The sequence below is a fragment of the Saccopteryx bilineata genome, chromosome 11 (assembly GCF_036850765.1).
Source record: "Saccopteryx bilineata isolate mSacBil1 chromosome 11, mSacBil1_pri_phased_curated, whole genome shotgun sequence".
NCBI classification, from domain to species: Eukaryota; Metazoa; Chordata; class Mammalia; order Chiroptera; family Emballonuridae; genus Saccopteryx; species Saccopteryx bilineata.
Window position 1 is genome coordinate 31,895,886 of NC_089500.1, and position 25,538 is coordinate 31,921,423.

The 25,538-nt window shown below is 45.8% G+C and overlaps 1 protein-coding gene across 5 annotated transcripts in view; it reads right to left on the reverse strand.

Moving 5' to 3' along the window:
* The window catches only part of FHOD3 (formin homology 2 domain containing 3), a 482,415-nt gene that overhangs the window by 151,580 nt on the left and 305,297 nt on the right, over window positions 1–25,538 (reverse strand). For all 5 annotated transcript variants that reach the window (XM_066246735.1, XM_066246736.1, XM_066246734.1 and 2 more), the window contains exons 7-9: window positions 20,152–20,263; window positions 14,421–14,515; window positions 5,639–5,782 (exon numbers count right to left, since the gene is read on the reverse strand). In XM_066246735.1, the coding sequence (XP_066102832.1) occupies window positions 5,639–5,782; window positions 14,421–14,515; window positions 20,152–20,263 (351 nt within the window). The remainder of the gene's footprint in view (window positions 1–5,638; window positions 5,783–14,420; window positions 14,516–20,151; window positions 20,264–25,538) is intronic.

The window sequence follows — 25,538 nt, forward strand, 5'->3', positions numbered from 1 at the left end:
AAACTATTTCAGTATAAATCCCTAAAAGATAAGGCTTTCTAAAAACCATCACCGGCATACACTGTCTCACTTAAAATGGTTTCTATCAACTACTATCCAACAATCCAAACATTCCTGATGGAGGCCAAAAGCTATTAAGGTTTCTTGGAGTTTATATTGCTACCCTGCTACTAACATCCATGACTGGCAGCCACCTTTACACAGGAGATCCAGTCCTGCCTGACATGTGGTGGCTCGGTGGGTAAAGCATCGACCTGGAATGCTGAGGTCACCAGTTCAAAACCCTGGGCTTGCCTGGTCCAGGCACATATGGGAGTTGATGCTCCCCCCCCCCATTCTCTCTCTCTCTCTCTCTCTCTTTCTCTCTCTCAAATGAATTTTTTAAAAAAGAAAGAGATCCAGTCCTTTCCCTTACTGCTATCCCACATCTTCTTTTTCATTCATATATATACAACCTGATTCAGTCTTTAGGGGACATGGATGCCAGCGCTGGTATCATTTCAGAAAGTAACCATGCTGCTGACAGGGTGTGACAGGCTGGAACAGCACTGGGCTCCCCAAGAACAGCACTTCCTGTGTCCTTACCCTGTGTAGCCCCTCCTACACTGAGTCCAGGATTACTCACATGACTTCCACTGGCCAATAGGACATCTCAAACACGATGCCAACGGAGGCTTGAAAAGCGCTGGTGTTTTTGTACTTGCGCTTTGGAAATGCTGCTATCCTGTGAAGAAGTATAGGCTAGCCTGGCTCAGCCAAGAGCCAGCATCGATGCCAAACCAGGTAAATCAGGCCACCTTACACCACGTGGCCCCAGTCCAGCCATCAGATGACTGAAGCTGCCTGAGTATCTCCCAGGTGAACCAGGTCCAAAGCTCTGACCCACAGATTCATGAGCAACACTTGTTCTTTCAGGTCATTACATTTTTGGCATATTTGTTATGCCCAAGAGCTAACTGATACACATTTTTTATCCCCATGACAAAGAAGGATCTTAAGATATTAGACCTGATAGTTAATGATTTCTAAAAGTACTGATTACCCCTCATCCCCAAAGTCTCCAGCCTTCAGATGCCTTTCCCATTACAAAGACCACATTTTGAGAATTAAAAGTTAGAACACATAACCTGACAAAAGACTTATTTCTTTTTGATTTGTGAATTTACGTATTTGTAAAATTATACGAAGCTATAAAAATTCAAATGAATGAAACATAGATTAACTCACCTTTCTGAAATGGAATTAAATTACATGGAATTGGGCCTGTCCCCAGAAAGTCTAGGACATATGGTCACCAGACGTCCTCCACTACTAAGAAGAATTCTAGAAGCCCAACCAAGTTTTCTTCAATTGCTTAAAAACATTCATAGAGGAAAATACTGGCTTTGCTTATAGGCCTCCTTGCTGCTTGTGTGTATTCTGAAATTAGTTGTCCTGTAGCAATAAATACATATTTTTAAAACTGCATTGGCTTTCAGAACAAAATAAAAATCCTGACTTTGCCTGGTATATAAAGCACTCAATTGTCACCTTGAGTGATTACTCAGGGCATCTTCCCTCTAAGGTGAACTATTTTCTGATTAAATCATGCCCTTACTTCAACCCAGCATCTGGAAAACATTGTCATAAAACATGTGATATAAAAAGAGACCTTTATTTGAGTACTTACTGCACTTCTACGCTGAGCAGGTGCACTACTGGGCACCAGGGCTCGAGAGAGGAATGAGGCATACAACGTAGAGTAGCTCAAAAGGAAACAGGCAAGAACGTCCTGAGGGCTGCTCAGTCCAAGGACATAAGCGCCTGCTCTTCCACGGTTATTAACAAAGTGCAAGGACAAGCAGCAGAGGCTCTTTTTACCTTGTCAAGGAGACCTCGTGGACAAGGGGCACTTGAGCTGACTCCTACAGGAGAAGTAGGAGTTTGCTAACTTGAGAACTAACTTGAGAGTACTCCAGGCAAAGAAAAGAGACTAGATACAGGAAGGTTCCCCGAAGACCTGCTTTTCGCATTCAGGATATAGATGTTGAATGTGGCTGAAACTTCAACGACATCTTAGGAATGGCTGGAGTAAAGGCCACAGAGGTTTGAGGCCACAGACCATGTAGGCCCTTGAACTAACTCAAGGAGTTAGGGCTATATCCTGCTGGCCATGAAAATGATTTTTTCATTCATTCATTCATTCATTCATTCATTCATTCATTCATTCATATATTTATTCACTTGCTTACTATTGGTTGTTTTGTTCAATAGTGAAATGGCCTAGTCAGATCTGACTTTCCCACACCTTGTTTTCAGTTGCAGGGAGTAAGGAAGGAGGAGAGAGAGCAGAGAAGGCCCCATGGGATGTAGCACCTGCAGGATGTCAACCTCGCCAGGTTCTGCTTTCGCTGCCCTCCCCTTCCAATCACACCAGTCTCCTTTCGACCCTGCACGCCTGGTGAGCTGGAGCTCCTCCATTGCTTTCCTCTACGTCACTGTCTCTCTTGAGGCCGTCAGCTCAGAAGGGCCTTCCTTATCTACACCACAGTTTCTCATCCCACCTCATCTCTTTTCTTCATACGGCTAAACACCATTCCCATGTGACCAGCAATTTCACTCCTAGGTATATATCCAAGAGAATTGAAAACGTATACATACAACTATTCTTAGCAACATTACTCATAATAGCCAAAAGATGGACGTAATATGCCCAAATGCCCATATGATGGTGAATGGAGAAATAAAATGTGATGCAGCTGTACAATAGAATATCAGTCAGAATGAGTCTTATAAAACATGTTAAGTGAAAGCTAGTCATAGAGACCACATGCTGATTCCATTTACATGAAATGTTCACTTATGTAAAAGAAGAGACAAATAGATACAGAGAGACAAAGTAGATTAGTGGTTTGGGGTATGAAGTGTGGGAGCACGAGAGGAATAAGGAGTGTCTAATAGGTCCAGGTTTCTTTTGGGGGTAATGAAAAATTCTGGAAAGTGATAGTGGTGATGGTTATGCAACTTTATGAATATACTGAAATCCATACGATTTTACACTTTAAAACGGTTAATTTTGTGGTATGAGAATGATATCTGGAGAGGAAAATGTGAAGAAAAAAAAAGTGAAACACCACTGACAGAATGTCCTCTGACATAGCCTCATTCACTGCATTATTGTGGAAAAATTTGGGTCGAATCAAATAAGCTTTCCTATTCAAAGTCACATTACCTAAGAGAAAGCATGTCTCCAGACTCTGTCCCCCACTAGTCATGGAAGGAAACTAGGATGATGGAGAATGCAATTTGCTATTCATAAAATGTGCTCTAACCTTCGTTTCAAGCAGGGGTCTCAAACTCGCAGCCGTGCGGCCCGCCCACCAATTTTATGCGGCCCGCAGACTAATCAAACTTCGTGGATTAATCTGCGGGCCAGTCTGCGGGCTGCACAAAATTGGTGGGCGGGCCGCGAGTTTGAGACCCCTGGCAAGTCCAGACAACAGTCACATCAGATAACTAACTTTAACCCACTGGGAACAGCTAGACATCAAGTCAACAGGCCTTGAAGCCATGCTGCATCACCCAGAGCAGGGCCTGACCTCTGCAACTGTACCGGGCTCCGTCCTCGTGCTCAGCGGGGCTCTGCACTTGGCTTCCTGCTCTGCCTTCCCCATCGGGAAATTCTTATTAACTTTAACTTCAAACTTGGGTTTTATAAGTGAAGTCCAGTGGGAAAATGGAGCACATGTATGCATAGAGGTGTAGATGCAATACGCATGTCCGCTATTCCATGCCCCTGTGAGTCGAGTTCTGGTCGACCCGTGACACTGGGAGGTCAGTGAGACTGTCTGGCTAAGCAGTCACTGGCAGCCCTGGAGGCAGGGTTTCCATGCAAACCAGAAAGTGCTCTAAAGGAAGAGATGGCAACCCAAGGGTCCTATCTAGGGTGCGATTCAGCCAGTTCGTACCAGTTCGGCAGAACTGATACCTAATTCTTTGTTGGGTTTGGTGAACTGGTTGTTAAAATGGCACTTGTCATCAGGGATCTCTAATATGAAAGGCACAAATTTACATTCCTTACTCTTTTTTAACATTCATCTGCGCAACAGCATATTCTAAGCGCCCGTAGTCATAATGTTCATTCTGTCCACAGGTGAAATAATTTTAAGTGAGGATGCCAATCAAAGAAGCAATATGGAAATATCTTAAATAGCAGTTTTACTGCTTTTTTTTTGTCAGGTATTATTTAATATTTTTTTTCATTAATATTTTAAAACTCTTTCTTATAACCAACCTAGTTTTGTGCATCTCTTTTATTGTTCTCATTTAGGTATTAAATGCACGAAGTAATAAACTACTTTCTGGTATATCGGGGGGTTTTTTGTACTTAAAATGGTCATTAGGGCAGAGAACCAGTTGTTAAATTATTTGAATCCCACCACTGGTCCTACCCTATTCTTTCTCAACAGTGTTACTTTCCCAGATTAGCCAACCACTGATGCTGAAATGACGACATAGGAAAAATGAGGAGCTAGGACAGCCCACAGCCCACAGCTCCTTTCCCTTTCAGCCTTCCTTACTCATCAGTAAGTGGAAGACAGAGTGTTGACAGAATGAACACATGTCAAGAAATGAAGTAAAAATAGCTGAGTTAGTTTGTACAGCGTTTCCACTGTTCTGGTAAGGATAAAATGCCTATGGATGCAGGGGTGACAAATACCGAATTTTGCTGAGTATGCATCCAGGTTAAATGCTCTTATAATAGCATTTTAAACTGGCATTGCACAATGTAAAGGTGCACAGTAAAAGCCCTGTTAATACTTTTTTTTAATTTTAAATTTTTATTATTAATTTTAATGGGGTGACATTGATAAATCAGGATACATATGTTCAGAGAAAACATCTCCAGGTTGTTTTGACATTTGATTATGTTGTATTCCCATCACCCAAAGTCAAATTGTCTTCCATCACCTTCTATCTGGTTTTCTTTGTGCCCCTCCCTGCCCTCCCGTAACCACCGCACTCTTGTCCATGTCTCTGAGTCTCAAAAAAAATGAGACCCTGATAATTTTAATTGTTCTTTCCTTACAATGACAGTAAATAGCAAATAAAAAGAAACACCGTAACAAGCTGAGAGAGACTAAGGAAGAAGTAAAAAGATGTTTAGTATCTTTAACATCAGTTTTCCCCCATGTTTTTATTTTGTCCTACAAATCACGTAGCAGGCCCTGCCTGAAGTCCCACCCCTATGAAGTATGAGAAATACGATCTGTTTGTCTCTCTGTCTCTGCCCCCCTCTCAGCCTCTCTCTTAGCCTGAATGAAAACACTGCTGGTAGAATCCATGTTTTTTAAATTAAAATAGCAATAAATAAATGAGCAAGCAAGCTCCCATGCTTCTGCCAGATCGGTGCTTCTCTCACTTGAGTGTGCATCACAAGCACCAAGAGGCTTAGATACCCCGGACTGCCAGGCCCACCCTCAGAGTTTCCGCTTCACCAGGTCGGGGCTGGGCACTGAGACCTTGCATTTGAAAAAGTTCCCGGGTGTTTCAAGCGCTGCTACATCACACTCAGAACCACAGGTCTAGAGTGTGTTTACCTTGGCCTTTGACATTTGTCCAAGCTGTAAGATGCCTTAAAAAAGGCATGGTCTGTTACCTCATAAATGTTCAACTGCTCCACTAAGTCCAGGTCAGTTCCTTTCTTGCTCAGGTGCCGCTGGGACACGGCTGCAATGCCCAACTCCTCCAGGCAGTCCACCACGTCATAGAAGGTATCTTGGTCTGGCAATCCTGATAATGTCTGGACGAAAGAAAAACAGGACACAGACATGTCTTAGATAATTGTCTCAAGGTTCTCAAGGCATTTATTTATTTGTTTGTTTTTGCATGGTAGACAGTGGCCATGATTATAACAATATGGGACAAAGCAAGATAGATAACAAGTTCAATTGAGAATTAAAAAACTTTCTTGTTTTATTATTATTATTTTTTTATTCAATGAGAGGAGGGGAGGCAGAGACAGACTCCTTCATGTGCCCCAACTGGGATCCACCTGGCATGCCCACTAGGGGGCGATGCTCTGCCCACCTGGGGCCTTTTCTCCATTGCTCAGCAACAGAGCTCTTCTTAGTGCCTGAGGCAGAGGCCATGGAGAAATCCTCAGTGCCCAGGGCCAACTTGCTCCAATTGAGCCATGGCTGCAGGAGGGGAAGAGAGAGAGAGAGAAAAAAAAAAAGAGAGAGAGAGAAAGAGAAGTAAGAGGGGGAAGGGTGGACAATCAGATGGGCACTTCATCTGTGTGCCCTACCTGGGGAATCAAACCCAAGACATCCATATGCTGGGCCAATGCTCTACCACTGAGCCAACCAGCCAGGGAACTTTCTTATTCTTTAACATAAGAAGAATGAACCCCATCTTATTAGTCAGGTACTGTGTCCCCTCCCCTTGAGTATAGGGATATCATGGCCATGATTAGGTTAGGTTATGAGGCAAGGGTGAAGGAATTCTACAGATGTCATCAAGGTCCCAAATCAATTGATTTTGAATTAATCAAAGGGGATATAATCGTGGGTGGGCCTGACCTAATCACATGAACCATTTAAAAGTGGGCTAAGGCCTTTTCCTGAACTCAGAGGCTGGAAGAATGATAATCCTGCTGGCCCCAGAGCAGGAGCAAGTCACCATGAGCTCTACAGCTGCAAGAAAATGAGCTCTGCCAACAACCACAAAAGCTTGGAAGTGGATCCCAGGCCTCAGATGAGACTCCAGCCCCAGTCAACACCTTGACTGCAGCCTCGCGAGAGTCTGAGCAGGGGACCCGGCGAGGCAGTGCTGGACACCCTCCCATGGAAACTGTGAGATGATAAATCTGTGCTGTTTGAAGCTGCTAAGTTTGTGGTAATTGGTTACATGGCAGAAGAAAACCAGCATAGTCAGGGATCAGAAACTCCTGTTAAGATCTATCTACCAACAGCTGGAGTGATAAGAATTTAATGATTCTCTCTCTCTTCTTTCAATTTGGTAGGCCTTCCCCTTGGTCTATGAAATTTATGAAAACACGAGAAATTTCAAAGCAGCAACCCAGACACAAATAAGTAGATAAATAATCCAAGAAAGAAAAGGCTGACTTCTCTTTGAATTCTGCCTCTCTTACAAGAAGTATCTCAAACTAGGCCTCTGATCAGAACTGGAAGGACCTCTGAGGTGATTTACTGCAAGTCCCTTATCTTATAAGTGAGGGAGATAAAGGCAGGGAGAGAAGGAATTTGCCTGAGGTAACAGGAAGTTCCCGAACACCTGGGATAAACCCTGCTCTACCCTAGTCTCCTCTCCCTCACACGCTTGCCTTCTACACAAATTATTCTGGCCTTCAGTTTCAGACACAGACCTTTAGTCCCTATTGATTTCACTATCTTGCCTTTCTAAGAGCCTTACATATATATTTCAAAATTATTGTCAACATGGTGACTTGCCTCGGAAGAGAAAAAACCCAATACTTTCCTAATGATTAACAATCATTTCATAGCACCAACTTCCCTAAGACTTCTATGTGCACTTACTAATATTGGAAAGAATGTTTCTCTTCATAATGCTAACAATGCCTTTTCCTCTCTAGGCTGAGCCACCAGACTGTTCTTGAGATCAGAAATAAATGAAAAATAACTGGATGCAGTCGCTTCATGAGTCAGGGGCCCCAGCTCGGACACAGAACAGGAGCTGCGAACCAGATAAGGCTGTAATAAATGGTGCGCACACCTATGGCCAAGTGTGATGTGAGCCACTGTCTGCAGATGCCAAGCCAGGCGGGCACTGAGGCGTCAGTAGGCACAGCCGTCCACTGCACTGCCCCCAGCTCCCACAACTAACTGGAAAAGTAGGCACCTGTTCAAAGAAGGCTGTCATCAGAACAGGGCATCCTTTGGTTTTAGCGCCCAGAATTTGGTTAAAAGATGAGGAGATGGAAATGGTGACACCAAGGCGAAGGGAGGGCTGATGGCTGGAGGGGCCCTAACTGCTAACGACTCTCCCAAAAGCAGAATTTGAGGAATGCAAATCTTTCTATACCATAGTGCAGGGGCCAGGACGAGGAATGGGGGGGTGAGGAGGGAGCTCTGGAGTCTCCTCACCTCTCCATTCCCCTCCTTCTTTCCTTTTTTCCCTGCTGAGTTCTTTTTCTCAGAAGTTTCCAGGGGGTTGAATTCCTAGATCTAATCCCCATCCCTCCAGGAGGCCCTACCATGATTGGCTGGGAGGATTACTATTAAATAATTAAACAAATAGGTCTAGGAAACCAAATAGACTCACGGAGCCTTTGATCACAAATAGGCTGAGAATTGAGTGTATTAAGAGGTCATCTGTCATTTCCACTGTGAAGATCTGGGCTGGAGCCAAGCCTGCATCCCCCCACCTTTCCTGTGTGGCTGCGGCGGCAGAGGGAATGACCTTGGCCACAAGCAAATGCGGTTTCTTTCTCCACTTGCACGGGGAGGGACTACACATCCTAGACACGTGTTCACCCATTTTCAGCTATTCTCTAACATGCTCGGCCATTCTGCCATAGCCCCATCTCTCCCCAGACCCTGTCCTCCCATTCCTACCCTGACACCTCACTGCTATGGCATCTACTCCTGGCAAAGGTGGCAGTTATTCCAGGAGAGACTGTGAGGCAAAGGTCCCTTGATGCCTTCACTCTCAGCTGACACCTCATGACCCACTTCCTGCTTCCTCTCAGACCTTGTCTTGCCTGCCCTGGTGATCAGTAAACCTTTACAGGCATCTCTCAGCGGGAGAAAGCTCTGTCCTAAAGGACATTACAGTTTCCTCTCCCCAGGTTTTTACAGATTGCATCCAATCTTTCTTGTAAGATAAAATCAGTATGGCCAAAGCCTGAACACAAAATTTGTAGCAGCATTATCTATGAAAACCAAAAGCTGTAAACACCTCAATCTCCTTCAGTGGGTGAAGAAATCAGCCATCTGTGGTGCATCTACAGTGCATATAACACAGCAGCAGGAAGGAGGGAAGTATTAATACACCCAGAAACAGAGAAATCTCTTCCATTAATAGAAGCCAACATCAGAGGGCTACATCCTATACGATTCCATGTGACATACTTTTTTGTTGTTGTTGTATTTTTTCCAAAGTGAGAAGCAGTGGGGAGGCAGACCACATGGACAGACTCCCGCATGCGCCTGACCGGGATCCACCTGGCATGCCCACCAGGGGGCGACGCTCGGCCCCTCTAGGGCGTTGCTCCGCTGCAATTGGAGCCATTCTAGTGCCTGAGGCAGAGGCCACAGAGCCATCCTCAGCGCCTGGGCCAACTTTGCTCCAATGGAGCCTTGGCTGAGGAAGGGGAAGAGAGAGACAGAGAGCAAGTAGAGGGAGAAGGGTGGAGAAGCAGATGGGCGCTTCTCCATGTGCCCTGGCTGGGAATCGAACCCGGGACTTCCACGCGCCGGGCCGACACTCTACCGCTGAGCCAACCGGCCATGACCCCATGTAACATTCTTGAAATGACAACACAATAGTGATGGAAAACAAATCAATGGTTGTCAGGGGCATAAACAGGGGATCAGGAAGTTACTATAAAAGCAGAGAGATTTGGAGGGGAGATGATCTGCATTCTATTTATGAAGGTTATCCATATATACTCATACAGCTAAAACCAAAGGAAAAACATGAATCTTGTTGTATGGTAATTAAAAATTAATAAAAGAAAATATAAAAACAAAGGCAAATACTAAGAGTGAACCCCGTCTACAACACTGAGCCCCTGGCCCTGCTAGAGCAGAGTCCCCTCCCTGGGCTCCGGGAACCCTCCTTCCCTGGACACCCCAACCATCCCCTCAGCAACGCCCATCACTCATTCTCCCATCTGCCACGGATGATCCCCCTCCGTGTGGGGTACTCCCACTGAGGGAATTTCAGCTGGATCAAGACTGGGCACTATATAACTTCAGCTCTCAGGGTGAGAAACGATCTTCTGAGGACATGGGGTGGGAGGTGGGGGGAAGGATGGAGGTGGAAATTAGTCTGGATCTTGGAAACGCCCTTCTATTAATGCCTCCCCCCCCCTCCATTTAAAAAGTGAGACTTCAGTCCCAGAACCATAATCAGGCTAGAATTGAGTTCCTTGTTTTGCCATAAAAATGTTAACTCTTTGAATTCCATGTCATTAGGACATCTTTTATTATGTTGAAACAAAAGTCAGAAAAGCAATATAACAATTTCCTAGATTTCAGAGTCTAAATTTTTTCCAGACCCACATAACATTTCATTATTTTGTTTGGGATCTCAGAGGATTTTTACTCACTGGGGCAATAAACACGACTACAATTCAACAACGGAAGACAAACCCAGTGTGGGTGCCAGCCGTCTGCGGACTTCTTTCAGAGGAAAAGATAACATTTGGAGTAATGTCCTCAGGACCTGCCTGGACTTCCCCTGGGCCAGAATTAACAAAAGATGAGACAGAACTGCCAGAAGAGAAAGAGTAAGCGAGGAATTCCTGGACATGGAACACCGTATGAGGCCAAGGCAAGTGTGACACGCGCTGGGGCCTGGCCAGCACTGGCAGCAGACGGGCCACACCGCACAGACGCCGCCCGGGCCATCGGAACAGCTGAGCGCGGCCTCTACCAGTGAGACGGATAGCGTTACAATGGAAACCGCTGTGCAAGAAAGAAAATTCCATTTTTTGCTGAATTCAGTGTTTTCCAAAACAATGTCAGTGACTGAAGATGACAGGAAATCGATGACCTTAATCTTACAAGACCAACAGAAAATTGCTCTAAAATTGCACAGTAAAATAAACTCAGAGATTTTAAAGTAAAAGCAAAATTCGTATCTACCAGAAAGTGGTGCTCATTCCCCACTAGCATTGTAGAATTCCCTGTGTCCTCATCAACAATGCCTGTCATTAAAGAGCGATCCCTACCCATGGGGCCCAAAGAAAATGTCTGTTGTTTTACTGCATATTGCTTTCAATCTCCATAGGTTTAATGTTATTAATTTTTTGACCAGGGTCTTAATTATTTAGGATAGTATCATTTTCTGTCCTTTTTTTTTTTTTTTTTGCAAACAATTTTCTAGTTTTTCATTTGCCTTTAGTGTTTGTTTTTTGTCTGTTTTGTTTTGTTTTTGTAGTTTTCTGAAGTGAGAAACACGGAGGCAGAGAGACAGACTCCCGCATGCACCCAACCGGGATCCACTCGGCAAGCCCTCTAGGGCAGTGGTCCCCAACCTTTTTTGGGCCACAGACCGGCTTAATGTCAGAAAATATTTTCATGGACCCGCCTTTAGGGTGGGACGGATAAATGTATCACGTGATCAAGACAAGCGTCTAGAGTGAGTCTTAGACGAATATAACAGAGGGAATCTGGTCATTTTTTAAAAATAAAACATTGTTCAGACTTAAATATAAATAAAATGGAAATAATGTAAGTTATTTATTCTTTCTCTGCGGACCGGTACCAAATGGCCCACGGACCGGTACTGGTCCATGGCCAGGGGTTGGAGACCACTGCTCTAGGGGATGATGCTCTGTCCATCTTGGGCGTTGCTCCGTTACAACCACAGCCATTGTAGTGCCTGAGGTGAAGGCCACAGAGCCATCCTCAGCTCCTGGGCCATCCTTGCTCCAATAGAGCCTTGGCAGCAGGAGGGGAAGAGAGAGGAAGGAGAGAGGGAAGGGTGGAGAAGCAGATGGCGCTTCTCCTGTGTGCCCTGGCCGGAATCCAACCTGGGACTTCCACTCGCCCGGCTGAAGCTCTACCACTGAGCCAACAGGCCAGGGCATTTGCCTTTAGTTTTTATTTGTGGTTTTCATTTCTACAGATAAAACCTTATAGAGTTTGGTACACTAAAATATTTAAGTCCTTTTCTTTGGAATGTCTCTTGACTGTTTTATTATTAGTATTAGTATTAGTATTAGTGAGACAGACAGACAGACAGAAAGACAGGAAGGGAGAGAGATGAGAAGCATCAACTCATAGTTGTGTCACTTTAGCTGTTCATTGACCGCTTCTCATATGTGCCTCGACTGGGAGGCTCAAGCAGAGCCATTGACCCCTTGTTCAAGCCAGTAACCATGGGATCATGTCTATGATCTCACGCTCGAGCCAGCAAACCCACACTCAAGCTGGCAAGCCCACACTCAAGCTGGCGACCTCAGGGTTTCAAACCTGGGTCTTCAGTGTCCCAGGTTGGTGTTCTATCTATTGCACCACCACCAGTTAGGCATTGATTGCTTTTATTATTAAAGTAATCTTCACCTACCAGAGATCAATTAATCTTCACGTTGACTTTTTTCCCCTCATTTTTCTATGGTTTGATGTGTTACATTAAACTCTTTGATCTGGAAATTTATTTTGGTATATGATCAAAGTATGTTTTTGTTTGTTTCCATTTAGCAAGACCTCTCCCAATCATGGATGAAGCTAACTCAGCCCCCAGATTGCAATGACGGGGTAATAAGTTCTGAGCATTGGGTCTGTCTCAGGGTTCCTCTGCTCCCCTCTGTCTGTTGAGCAAAGAATGGGGATCACATTGTTTTAATCCTTAGAGTTTGCACAACATTTCAATATCTAGTATAAGTTACTCCTTATAATGATGCTGTTTTCTACCCATTTTCCCCAGTTCACGAGACCAAATGCTTCTCCTGTTTCATTTCAGGGAGAGTTTCCAGGTCTGCTCTGTAGGCCTGCAACCAGCAGCCCGTGGAGAAACGAAGGAAGCCCGTAGCAGGACTGATGCGGGCTCTGGGGTCTGGGCGCACCAATCTGCAAGATCCAACCACCGGCCCCAGCCTCAGTTATTAAGGAGGACCGCATTGAAAGAAGTGGGCTGTCCCAGGCCGTGTGGACCCACCACTGTCAGAGCAGCAGCCCCGGGGATCCGGGGATGAACACTGAAGATCACAGCCGCCCTCGAGGTGGCGACCCGTGAGGGGCATGGAGGGGGGATGAGAGCACAGGGTGCAGTCACCATCGTAAAGGAGGCTGGGACCCTCCCCCAGGAACTCTGATTTCACCCCCAACCTTTATTTCTTCCTGACTGTGACCTATTTCCTTAAAGTAAAACGTGCTAATTAATTTCTGAAGGAAAAATGTTTTTAAGGGGACCTCTTGATAGGAAAAGTCGACATAAAATCCTTGCTGTCGTCTTTCTGGTTTTATTAAAAAAGATCAAAGCAACTGGGAGCAAGCAGACACTTAGAGGGCCTCACACGCATGCGCCGAGCACAGAAGCACACACGCCACATGTGAGTGTCAAGGGTTTTCTCCTGCAAAGGAGCACACTGTAGCCGTGATTCCAGCCACTGTGATGGAGGGCCACAGGACGTGGCTCTTTTTCAGAGGGAAAATTCTAAATGCTCACATTGTATTAGTTCCCTAGGGCAGCCAGAATTAATCGGGCAGTCCCCAGGCTGGGAACAAGATAAGTTCAGTAGGTTTGTTCTTAAGTTGAAAATGTATGTCACTTGGAACAGCTACAGTTACCTATTAAATACAACTTAGATCAGGGGTCCCCAAACTTTTTACACAGGGGCCCAGTTCACTACCCCTCGGACTGTTGGAGGGCCGGATTATAAAAAAACTATGAACAAATCCCTATGCACACTACACATATCTTATTTTAAACTAAAAAAAAAACACAAAACGGGAACAAATACAATATTTAAAATAAAGAACAAGTATATTTAAATCAACAAACTGACCAGTATTTCAATGGGAACTATGCTCCTCTCACTGACCACCAATGAAAGAGGTGCCCCTTCCGGAAGTGCAGCGGGGGCCGGATAAATGGCCTCAGGGGGCCGCATGTGGCCCGCGGGCCGTAGTTTGGGGACCCCTGACTTAGATGCTTGTCTTAACATAGTAGTTATTTTTACCTTTCTGTGCATATAAATAAACATTTCAAACCTACAGAACCTACCCCATTTTTAACCCAGGGACTGCCTGTACTAGCAATGGGGTGGCTTAGAACAATAGAAATGTATCCTCTTAATAGCTTGAGAGACTAAAAGCCTGATACCCAGGTGTCAGCAGGGTCACGTTCTCTCTGAAGGCCCTAGAGGAAGGGACTTCCTTGCCTCATTCTAGACCAGTTGCTAGAAATCCCTGACTTTTTTGGGCATCACCTGACTTATAAATGCAGTCTATAAGACAACAGTCTCTGCTTCTGTGTTCACACGGCTGCCTCCCTTGTGTACATGTCTCTACATCGACTGCTCTCTGTGTGTGTCTCTCTTCCTGTTCTCATAAAGACACCAGCCATCCTGGATTAAGGCCCACCCTAATGACCTTACCTTACCTTGTTTACATTTGCAAAGACCCTACAGTCTCCAGTAAGGTCACATTCACAGATACCAGGGATTAGGATGTCAACCTAAATTTCGGGGGAAACAAAACAAGCCACAGAAAACAGTGACTGACCTTGTTCAATAATGTCATCGCATACACTAGCAGCTCCGTGTCGACCCCATCTTTTTCCTCCAGGATTTCCATGATATTTGACCAGGGTATGACTCCTATGAGTAAAGCAAAAATCATTAGGAATAGGAATTCAACATTCCTTATCTAACTCGTATCAGAGTTTATCTATAGACTCTTCACCCAACGATTGCCGTATCTCAGTCACCAAATATCAAAGCGTGACACATGTTCTAATTAGGTGAGAACATACTACATTATTCTTGTCCCCTTGAAAATGTATGTTCTTCAGTGTCAGGAGGCCTATAAATTTGCTTGAAAGTTCCTTTTATCTTAATTATGTAACTTTTAAAAGAACGTTTTCTGCTCAGCTCTTTAAGCTGTGCGCTTGCCGGGCTCTCTGTGCACCAGCATGCTATGCTCTGCACTCCTGCAAGGAGAGGGATGTGGGAGGACTCGGCAGCCACACTAGCAGTGGGCTCGAAGAACTAACGGTGAGACACCCGTCTGGCAAACAGTTTAAGAACTGAAGTATATTAGCTCTATTTAACCAAGGCAGAAACACTGTTTAAGCATAAACCAGGTACAAGGAACTGGGTCTAGTGGAAGGCTGTCCTCAAGAGTTTTATCATCTAATGGAGCAATTAGGCCTCAGCATCAGAACACATGACAGCACAGAGTGAAAGCACTTGAAAGGCAAAAGCACTTATTGAAGCCTGTCACTCGGGGAGGAGGTCTCCTGCTGTGCAGACGGTGGTGGAGGGCTTGGTGCACAGTGGTTCCTAACTGGGGCTCTGCAGGTGCAGGCTCATAGGTCGTTAACCCCTGGCTCCAGGAGAAAGTAGGGAGACTCTTCACATCAGCACTGCCAAGGTCGCAAAGGGTACAGGACACCCTGCCACACTTCCTGTGCCTGAGACTGATATTTGAAGTGAAGTGTTGCCATGCCTTTAGTGTGGTTGTATGGAGCATGAAGCTCTTTCCTGTTTTCTCTGTAAAGATCACAAAGGGTATTTATTGCTGGTTTTTTGCTAATAAACGTAAATGCTGAACTAACCTAAAACCAGTGGCTTCTCAATGCTGGTTCTCGGATGTGTTGTGTCAGAGCTGACGCGTCTGCTGAGATGTGAAGGGAGGTCTCTGGGAGGGCATGGGGTGGGCTAAGCTGGAGCAGTTTTAAAATCACCAGAAGGAAAATGTGCACAGGAAGAAAAGGAGAAAAGATAGCAGAATTTTAAAAAGGTACGGCACCTATACAATGGGAAAGATGTCGATGTAGTTTGAGGTAGCCATCTGTTGGCTCTCCCAGCGAGTACACAGAGAGCCTTTCCTTCAGCCGAGTTGCCCAGCTGGTCAGAATGAGGCAGGCTTCTATGACCCTTTCTAGCTCTGAACACAAAAGCATGATCTTTCTCCTGTTAACTGCTGAATTGTCTTCCTTCCGATATTTATCATCCAATGATGTTGAAGTCCTCACCTGTTCTTCAACCCCCCGCAAGGTAACCATTTCTGCCCTCAGGACAATCAATCAGTGTCATTTGTAGGTCTTGGGTCTCACTGTCCAGGTGCAGTCCAAACGCTCTAAGTGCCTATGCTTGTGTTTATAAGAAGAGCAACTTCTATTATTCATACTCGGCACCCAGCCTCAGCAGAAAACACATATTTTAGTTGGTTACCCACACGTGGTTAAAAGGAAGATTGTGCAGGAGAGCAAGCATTGAAGCTAAGAACTCTCACTGGTGCTGGTGAAAAGAGCTGCCTCCTGATTGCAATCTTTGGAACCAAAGATGCCAGCAGAGCCTGGCAAAGAAAAGGCCAACGAGCAAAGGTGAGCATCTTGTAGAGAGGGAAGTAGGCAGATTACATTCTCCCTCTCACATATAGACAAACACACTTGGGTACCATCTTATTCTTTATAATGAAAACATTCAACTGTTTTAGAATCATAAACCATATATATCATCTTACTCCTTCACACAACAAAGAAAGAAACTGAGCCCCAGAGTGGTGGGATGAACGGTGGCTCAGGAAATGCATCTAACCTGGAGTGATGGCATTGAGCTCATAGGATTGCTCTCAGGTATCATTGAGATAAAGGTTTTTTGCCTTCACACTGACAAAACTCATCAGTAGAAGACAATAACTGATTTACTCACTCACCATCCCGTCTCTCCAACTCCACCCCCAAGCACTGGAGTGAGTGTAGGCTCTGTGAAAGCCTCTTTTTCCTCTGATGTTTCAAGCACACGGTTGGTATTTAAATATTTGTCAAGTAAGTGAGTTTTATATGAAAAATTCTTTGCATGGTGTCTGTTCCATGGTAGGCACTACAATATTTGTAGCTGGAATTGTAATCGCGGTTAGAGGTGGAAACACCCTGGGAGCACAGGCTCCTAGGCCAGAACTCGCTCCCTACCAAACCACAACGCCTCTCCCTTAACCCAGAATAAATAAGCACGGAATAAGTTGCTCAATACTTTCCCCCTTTTACTTTCTAACTAGGTCTCTGTATTAAACCCCAAAGGAAACAAGATCATCAGCATGATGCCTTGTACATGAGTTGGTCTAATACTCGAACAGGAGGTCTTCACAGTGTGAAGACACGGAGTGCCATGTCTTTCGGCACGATTGATCAAGACACTCAGCATCCACACTTCAGCTATAAATAATAATGGGAATGGACTTAAGTTCTGTCAACCCCTAACTTCTACCATGCTTTGTGCATTCTTCACAGATCAATGCGTCCCCGAGTGGACGCCAGAGACAAGAGGACTTGAAAGGGTGGCTGGATGCCCTCCCCTGTTAATCATGTGTGGTCCACATGTTTCAAAATTATGTCATATCTCATCATCTCACATTCCCATGAAAAATGGAACGTCTTCAAAAGCAGTGCTGAACCAAATTCGTGCTGACTCACAATTTAGGACTGAAATAGATCACCCAGTCTGGTCACTCGCCCCACCCTCTGTCTGAGGGGCAGACCCATACAGTCAGGGAGAAGGGCATCCTTCCCAGGGCGGCAGATCGCAAACAGCTTCGTGTCAGTCACCACGAGGAGCTCTCAAGGAAAGGGGCCTGTGTTGCTGCGGAAGGACAAGGCAGAGCCCTCTCGGGGGCCTCCGTGAGCTCTCACTGCTGTTCTATCTTCCTGCCAGGCCCTGTGCCCTAGAAGGACAAAGAAACATGGAGTTCCAAGCCAAGGAGAAGATGACTCAGCAGTCTGAGCAGAAGATGTGTCTGACACACACACACACACACACACACACACACACAAATCGGGGAAAGATGGCCATCATTTTGTTTTGGAAGAACAAGTACAGCACAGCCCCTGTGTCATACCCCAAGACTTCCTCGAACCCACCTCTTCAGTCCAGTCTCTGAGCAAAAGTGCCGCTTGCTAGAGCAAACAGGGCATTTTTAATTTTTATTAACTTGTAAATATATATTAGTCCCCACGATGGACTTAGATCTGCAGCGTTTCTACTGGCTCTCTCTGCAACTGGCCCACTGTTGGCCAGAGGGTAAACTGCCCAGGCTCATGGAATAAACCCTTCTGTGATGTTTATGAAGCAACCAGGAGAATTTATTCTGGGACAACCTCATTTGCTGTTGATGGAAGTAATTTTTGAGGACTCATAGCTTTTTGTTGTTTTTCTTTGTTAATTCTTTAAATCAGACAGTTCCATCATCCTAAAAAATTCCTTTCTATTAAAACACAACAGTCTATACTTGAGCATACCCATTCTCCACCCTATCTCCCCAGAGGAACATGTTCAAAGCCACATGAGTAGTAAAATTTATGGCTTACACAAAGGACATGCTCGAGTGGCCCTTGGCCACTTCTGGCACTTTTGTCTACTCTCACCCAGCTGAGAAGGAAGTGAAGAGCTCCTTCTAAACCTGCTGGTGGAAACACACCTGGAAATCATGTTGCTCTCTGCAAGCACTATGGTATATTTATGTTTAATTCCATCATAGGGGTCAGGAGCACTTTTACCAGCAGTAAAATACTATGATGCTATATGCATGCATTATAAAATTACGGCCAAGGCCACATCTGCCTATAGAGAAACATGCTATTGAATCACATGTGATAAGCTATGTCGTAATATTTTCCATGAGTTATATTCCTTTTTTCCCAGCTGCGAGTGCTTAGTAACAGAGAGATAACAGTAGTTGTGCAAAACTTAAGAAAATTTATAGGCAAAAAAAAAATAATAATAAAGTTAAGTAAACAAACCATTTGCTTCTTAAATTTTTTTTTTTTTTTTTACAAATTGGGAAACGGTCATCATGCTGTCGTGGAGGAGAGACTGAGCACAGCACAGAGCCCCTGTCTGGGCCAGTCGATGGAGTATTGAATAGGGGGCCATGCTTTGGGTTCATCTCAGGATCACTCTCCTACCCCACAATATACCCTTTACAAAATATGAAGCCCAAAAAAGGAAACTGAGTTACCAACTGAACAAAGTCAAAGAACAACTCCAAGGCCATGAGAAGACTGGCCCTTTTAACACGGCCCCCATGACAAGGGCTCATGGGTTACCTGAAATTTAGGACAGGAAAATGAAGAGCCCATTCTTCATCCTAAAGCAACCCCCAGAGCTGGGGATAGAGCATGACTCCTCTAGGCATGGATGAAGGGATCTGCCTCGCTAACCTTCCAAACACTCCATTTGGCCCTAAATCTCATTTGCTGATCTTGGAAACACCAACTTTGGTTTCTGAGCCATTGACAGTCTTCATTAGGATTCTCAGCTGGCCCCAAGATCTACTCTTAGCCATAGGGAATTTCAAATCTTGTACCAGATGGCAACACGCTATGGTAGGAAGAACACACAGACATGCCCTGTCTGGAGCCCATTTTCCAGAGTCACAGGCCCTGGCCACGCACTAGGGTTTGTCTCTGGCACACACATCCACACAGAGGCCCAGAGTTGCCTGTGGCCTGTGATCCACCAGGTGGGGAGCTAACATCTGTCTGTGCAACCACGGGAAAAGCATGGGAGCCCGATTTTCGGTTCTAAATGGTTTTCATTAACTTATATTCCAATTTTCAAAGTAACCAGTGACCTACTTTCTTTCACCTTTGAATTTAGCACTGGGAGGTGGGCCTCTGAGCAACACTGAGTCACAGACACAGAAGATTTGAACCAAAGAGGGCTCTTTAGGCCCCTTGTTTCTTTTTGACAGTTGTATTTTGGCTGACTTGTGCATACACAAAACCATAAGGAAATGCATCACCATGATAACAATTTCTGTCTGGGGAGATTAGAGTGATTTTGCTATTGCCTATTTTATACTGGTTTTTTTTTCCAAACTCTCTACAGAGAATTACTATAGCATTACTATAATCATAAAAAGAAAATAAATGTTATCAAGCTTTGTTCTTTGAGTTTTTGTGGAGATGATGATGATGATAACAATAATAATATCTTACTGGGGAACAAAACCAAACGAAAAAACCCAACATCTTCACTTCAGGCTTCGCAGTATTATAGGGGCCAAAGCATGTGACACACTAAGCCAGATCCCAAGCTGGCTCTTCACCAAGGGTGCAGTGCAGGCCAGCCAGCTTGGGTGCCGGGACCCCAAGAGGAGCTGGGAAGCCTATCGTCAAGCAGGGTGCACACCCAGCAGAGACAGCAGTGGAAACAGTGCAGCAGAGCAGAGGGACACAGGGGCTTGGAGAGAGAGCACAGGGTTGTCTGACCAAGGGGACAGGACCACGCACCTCTCTTTGTGTCGACAGCAGAGACCGCCTGGATCAGCAGAGGAGCGTTTGACTCCGAGTACTCCACAAAGACGAGCAGCAGCTTCAGGGCCGTCTTCACCACCAGGCGGAACTGCGCAGAAAACAAACCATCAGGAGGGGGCAGGCACAGCCGTGGACACCCAAGGCACCGTCTCCCAATGGCAGCTGCACCCAGGGCCTGCTCCGGCCTGGTGCTCTTTTCAACAATTACACGGGTTTCTTCATTGGTGCCTCAGAAGGCAGGTATTAGAATTATCCCATTGCACAGATCAGAAAACTGAGGGACAAGAGTATCCTGCCCAAGAACACACCCCTAAAATAGCACCAGAATCTGAACCCAAGGCCTTTGGTCCCAGAGCTCACACCCAGCGGTCTCTCAATACCTCAAGTAGCTGCTCCTTATCTATGGGGATATGTCCAAGACCCCCACTGGATGTCTGAAACCACAGGTGGTACTGAACCTTTTATACTATGTTTCCCTTATACATACACATCTACAGTACAGTTTAATTTATAATTAGGCACAGTCAGAGATGAATAATAAGAACATGATAAAAAGGACAACTGTAGCAATATGCGGTAATAAAGTTAACATGAATGTGGTCTCGTTCACTGTTCTGCGCTCACTCTTCCATTTGTGATGATGGAAGAGGATACAGGCTTGTGTGGCGAGATGGAGGAAGGTGAACCATGCAGGCAGCAGGACGTAGTGTTAGGCTACCATTGGGGTAACTTGAACACAAGCACTGTGATGCGGCAACAGTCGTTCTGATAACCAAGATGTTTGCTAAGTGACTCCCGGACAGGGAGCCTGTAAGTGTGGATATTGTGGACGAAGGGATGAGTCATGTCCTGGGGGGGATGTTGTAGGATGGTACAAGATTCCATCACACTCTTCAGACCAGCAAGCAATGTAGGAATTATGAACTGTTTATTTCTAGAATTTTCCATTTAATATTTTCAGATCGTGGTTGATCATGAGTAACTAAAACCACAGAAAGCAAAACCACAGACAAGGGGGGAATAGTGTACTTTGTTTTTTCTAGACTAGAACATTGTAAAGTAGGAATGATCACAATTCTAACTTTTTTCTGGTGAGGACACAGGGACAGCAGGTTAAATGACTTGTCCTAGGTCACAACAGCTAGCTCAGGTGAAGAGGAATCTGAACCAGGTTCCAGTCTTAAAACTGAACAAAGAAGGCCATTTTGGGCCTTGCAAACCTCCCTCGCTGGGAGATTGTGGAGAATTGGCTGCAGGTTCTCCAGTTGCAGCCCAAGGAAGACCCAGGACCTCCTGGAAGCATCTTCTTACATCAAAATATTAGGGACCCAGTAAACATTACCGGGAACTCTGAGCATGGTGCATGCTCTCGGGCAGCCGCGGAAAAGCACCGCTCATCCCAAGTCGTGTTGTGCGAACACCTCTGCTCCCGTGCCCTCTTCACCCCGTCACACTTCCCTGCTAGACCACCTGTCATCTTCTACTGGCTCCATGTCTCTCTCCAGCCCGCCCTGGGGTTCCCAGATCCCCTTTACAGGAAAGCTTCTCAAAAGAGTTGTCACACTCTTTGCTCAACTTCTTCCCTTCACATTGACAGCTCAACCCAATCTGACCGGGCTTTGATCACCACCAAGCAAATTAATTTATTCCTATTTAGGGTGCCAATGGCCTCCATGCAGTCAAATCCAATGGTTACTGCCCTGTGCTCACTTTAGTTCAACTCATCGCCCTCTCTAGAAACAGCACCCGCTCCCACGGCTGAGCACAGGCGCCTCCCTGAACGGCCGCCCCTTCTCTGGCTTTGTCTAAGGCCCTCAGCCTCTGGGTGTGGAAAAGCCTCCGAGTCCACTCCAGTGCCCTTTCCTTCTCTGTCCACACACTGACTCCAGGTGAGCTCACCCAGTGTCTTAGATTTAAATCCCATCTGTAAATCAATGCTAGGTGTTATTTGCCAGGCCCAACCACACTCCCGGGCTGGGTGGTTGCACACTCAGCTGATCCCTGACATCTGTACTCAGGTGCTAACAGGCATGTCAGACTCAATGTGATCCATGGAGAACTCTTCATTTTCACTCACGCTCGCCCCATCTCACCAACCACTCCAACCTGCTCCTTGCACAGTCTTCATCCCAGTCCAAGGACCCGCCATCCACTGCGCGGCAAGTGGGAGTCACCCTGAACTCTCACCCCATTCTCACAACAAAGCTATCTACCAGTTGTGACAGAACTCACTTCAAAAACTGTCCTGACTACATCCGCCTCTTCGTCTCCCATCCTGGACCACTGAGAGAGCCTCCTAGGCACCTCCACCCTTGTCCCCCTGACAGCCAGCCACCAAACGGCAGCCGGAGTGACCCTGCACTCTCGCCCTCCCGGGCTGTACCTCACACTCAGGACACAGTCTACTCCTGCAGGGTTTATGTCCAGACCTCTGTGCTGTGCCGGTCAACGATCTCCTCTCCTGTCACCCTCCCTTCTGTCATCGACCTTTCTTTAGTCACATGACTGTGTTTCTAACAGACTGAAGCTCACTCATGATTCAGTCAGTCTCATTGGCTGTTCCTTAACCAGTTCCTATAGGAGTGGTCTTTTCCTATCCCTCAGGTCTGAGAAATGTCCCCTCGTGGGAAATGTCTTCCTGACGACTTCATCTGAAGGAGCCCCTTGGTCACTGTCACATTACCCTATTTTCTTCACATCTGTTATTATTACCTGAAATTGCTACATACACATCTGTTCACCTAATACTTCTTTGTTGCTCCTGACTAGAACCTAAGCCCCAGTGGCCCACATGTTTTTTAACTGAGACACTGGAAACAGCATCTGTCCCCAAGGAGTTGCTCAGTCAGAACTGCACAGGAGAGACAGGCGGGCACGCCCCTCTCACGGAGGCCCCTTGTTCAAATCCAGCCCCTTACACTGTGTGGAGCGAGTCGCCTCGGCTCAGCTTGCACGTCCTCACCCCATCACGGTCCTCAGCGAAGCCGAGGCTCCTGCACAATTGTTCCGGGGACAAGCAGGGCCTTGGACTCTGTTCTCATGGTTCCATCCCCACCACACCAGGGATTGACTTCTTTGGAAGGCTTTCAGCTCTTTAGGGCGTTTCACCTTCATAACTTGGGTCCCACATTTGGTCCTCTGTTCCCTGAGAAGGAATAAACTAAAGGCCAGAGTGTTTTTCTCACCGACTACAAGGTTGGGGGTAACAGGGAAAGGCATGGCATAATGAGCAGTACTATCTTTGCACATTTAGAGATGAAGAAATTTCTTCAAGTAAATAAAACACCCAGCAAGTCCGGGCTTGGAGACTTCCTTAGTGGGCGGAATGTCATTATGTGGTTTGAGCCTTCTGGTGCCTTCCTGGGAAAGAACCCGGCTGCTGCCCAGCCCCCTCCCCCTTAGCAGCTCTCAGCAGGGTCCTCATGCCCATCTCCTCAAGGTTGCTGTTGAGCACCTCTGTGGTCATGGGGCCTTGGCGGACATGGTCCCAGGACCCAGAACCCCTTAGCCACTCTCTGTCACTAGGCTCTCTAATTAAGAAAACCATTGTTTCCTAGCAAATCTTTTGCTATTGGTCTCAACATGCCTATTCATGTCATCTTCTTTGCTGTAAAGACTCTGTTTGGAGTGTCTTTGGCACTGTAATTAAAAAGATAGAGAGAGCCCCCAAACTCTTCTGATTTATGATTTCAGGTTTCTATGAATTTGGCTTCAGTTGAATCTAAGTTTATATGTGTTTGGAAAATTTACTATTTAAAATTAATAATAAATATATTAGGTAGTTAAACTACCTTAGAAAAACAGAAAGCAACATTAACTTCATGGAAATGCATGGCAGTAATTGCAAGCATGTCCTAACTAATCATCAAAATAACCTAGCAGGACTCTTCTGAAATACCTTATTAGCATTTCTGCATACACTTGAAAGTAATAAAAGTATATTACTTTGAAAGATCTCTGTATCAATCCCTCATTTATCCAGAAAGCACTTAATTTGATGCCCTCAAGTATGTAGAATACAGTCAAACCCTTCAAAGCCTTGGTTCTTTTTGGTACTTTTTTCTTTATTAAGTGAGAGGCAGGGAGGCAGAGACAGACTCCCACATGTGCCCCTGACCGGGATCTACCTGTCAAACCCCTTAACGGGCGATGCTCTGCCCATCTGGGGCTACTGCTCTGTTGCTCAGCAACTGAGCTATTTTAGTTCCTGAGGTGAGGCCATCAAGCCATCCTTAGTGCCCAGGGCTAACTTGCTCAAACCATTTGAGCCATGGCTGTGGGAGAGGGAGAGAGAGAGGGAGGGAGAAAGAGAGAGAGAGAGAGAGAGAGAGAGAGAGAGAGAGAGAAGGGGAAGAAAGAAGTAGAGAAGCAGATGTCGCTTCTCCTGTGTGCCCTGACTGGAAATTGAACCCAGGACTTCCACACGCTGGACTGATGCTCTACTGCTGAGCCAACTGACCAGGGCCACCCAATCCTTAAAACAGCCACAATGGAGGCCACACACCCATTCCTCCAAGTCCAAACACACGGCTAATCTCAAAGTTCTTAAATATCCACACTAGGTGCCACTTGTGTTTATCTTAGACATTCTAACAATAATGGTTACTGAGACTCTAAGCCCACATCTGCTGAAAGGGGCAAAGCAAAGACCAGTGACAGATCAGGTAAGGCAGGCCCACGAGCGAGAAGGTTGGGAGCGAGCTACCAGTTGCCGGCGCACACACCACTGCATGGCTCAGATGCGGAAGGCTTTCCAAAGGGATGTGGCCGTGTCACTCCAATCTGAACTGTCTGACTTTCAGCTCTGCCTGGTGCTCTGCCATGTTCTAGTGAAGAGTCCTATGAAATGACATATAAGCTCAAACACTTGCACATCTGTCTAGCGCCGAGGGAAAATCAATCATAATTGATTCTCATTTCTATGGAAGATCGACTTCTTGGGAAGATAAAGCAACCAATCGCCCATGAGAGGCAGGGGTGCCAGGCAACAAGGAGTCAGCCTCAGAAGCAGGCGCTCAAGGCAAACGGGCGGATGCAGAGAGCATGAATTCCTACATCCGGAGGCTCTGCGTGGCCACTTGCTGAGGTTGTTGCTGAGGGAATTCAGAACCTGGATGGAGGTGGACTGGCTGCCCCATAAGGTCTCTCCCAATCCCAAGATGCTCTGCTTCTCCTTTCAACATTTTCAGCACCTTCCAGATTCCCAGCCCCCAAAGAGGGTTTAAGGGAGTAAGAAAGCAATGGCCCTGCCTTCAAGGAGGTGGTCATCCCACTGCCAAGAGAGGACCCAGAACACCTCCACAACACACAACTGAGAGTGCTACCCATATGAGGGGCCCCCAGAGCCAGGTCTTTGAGGACAG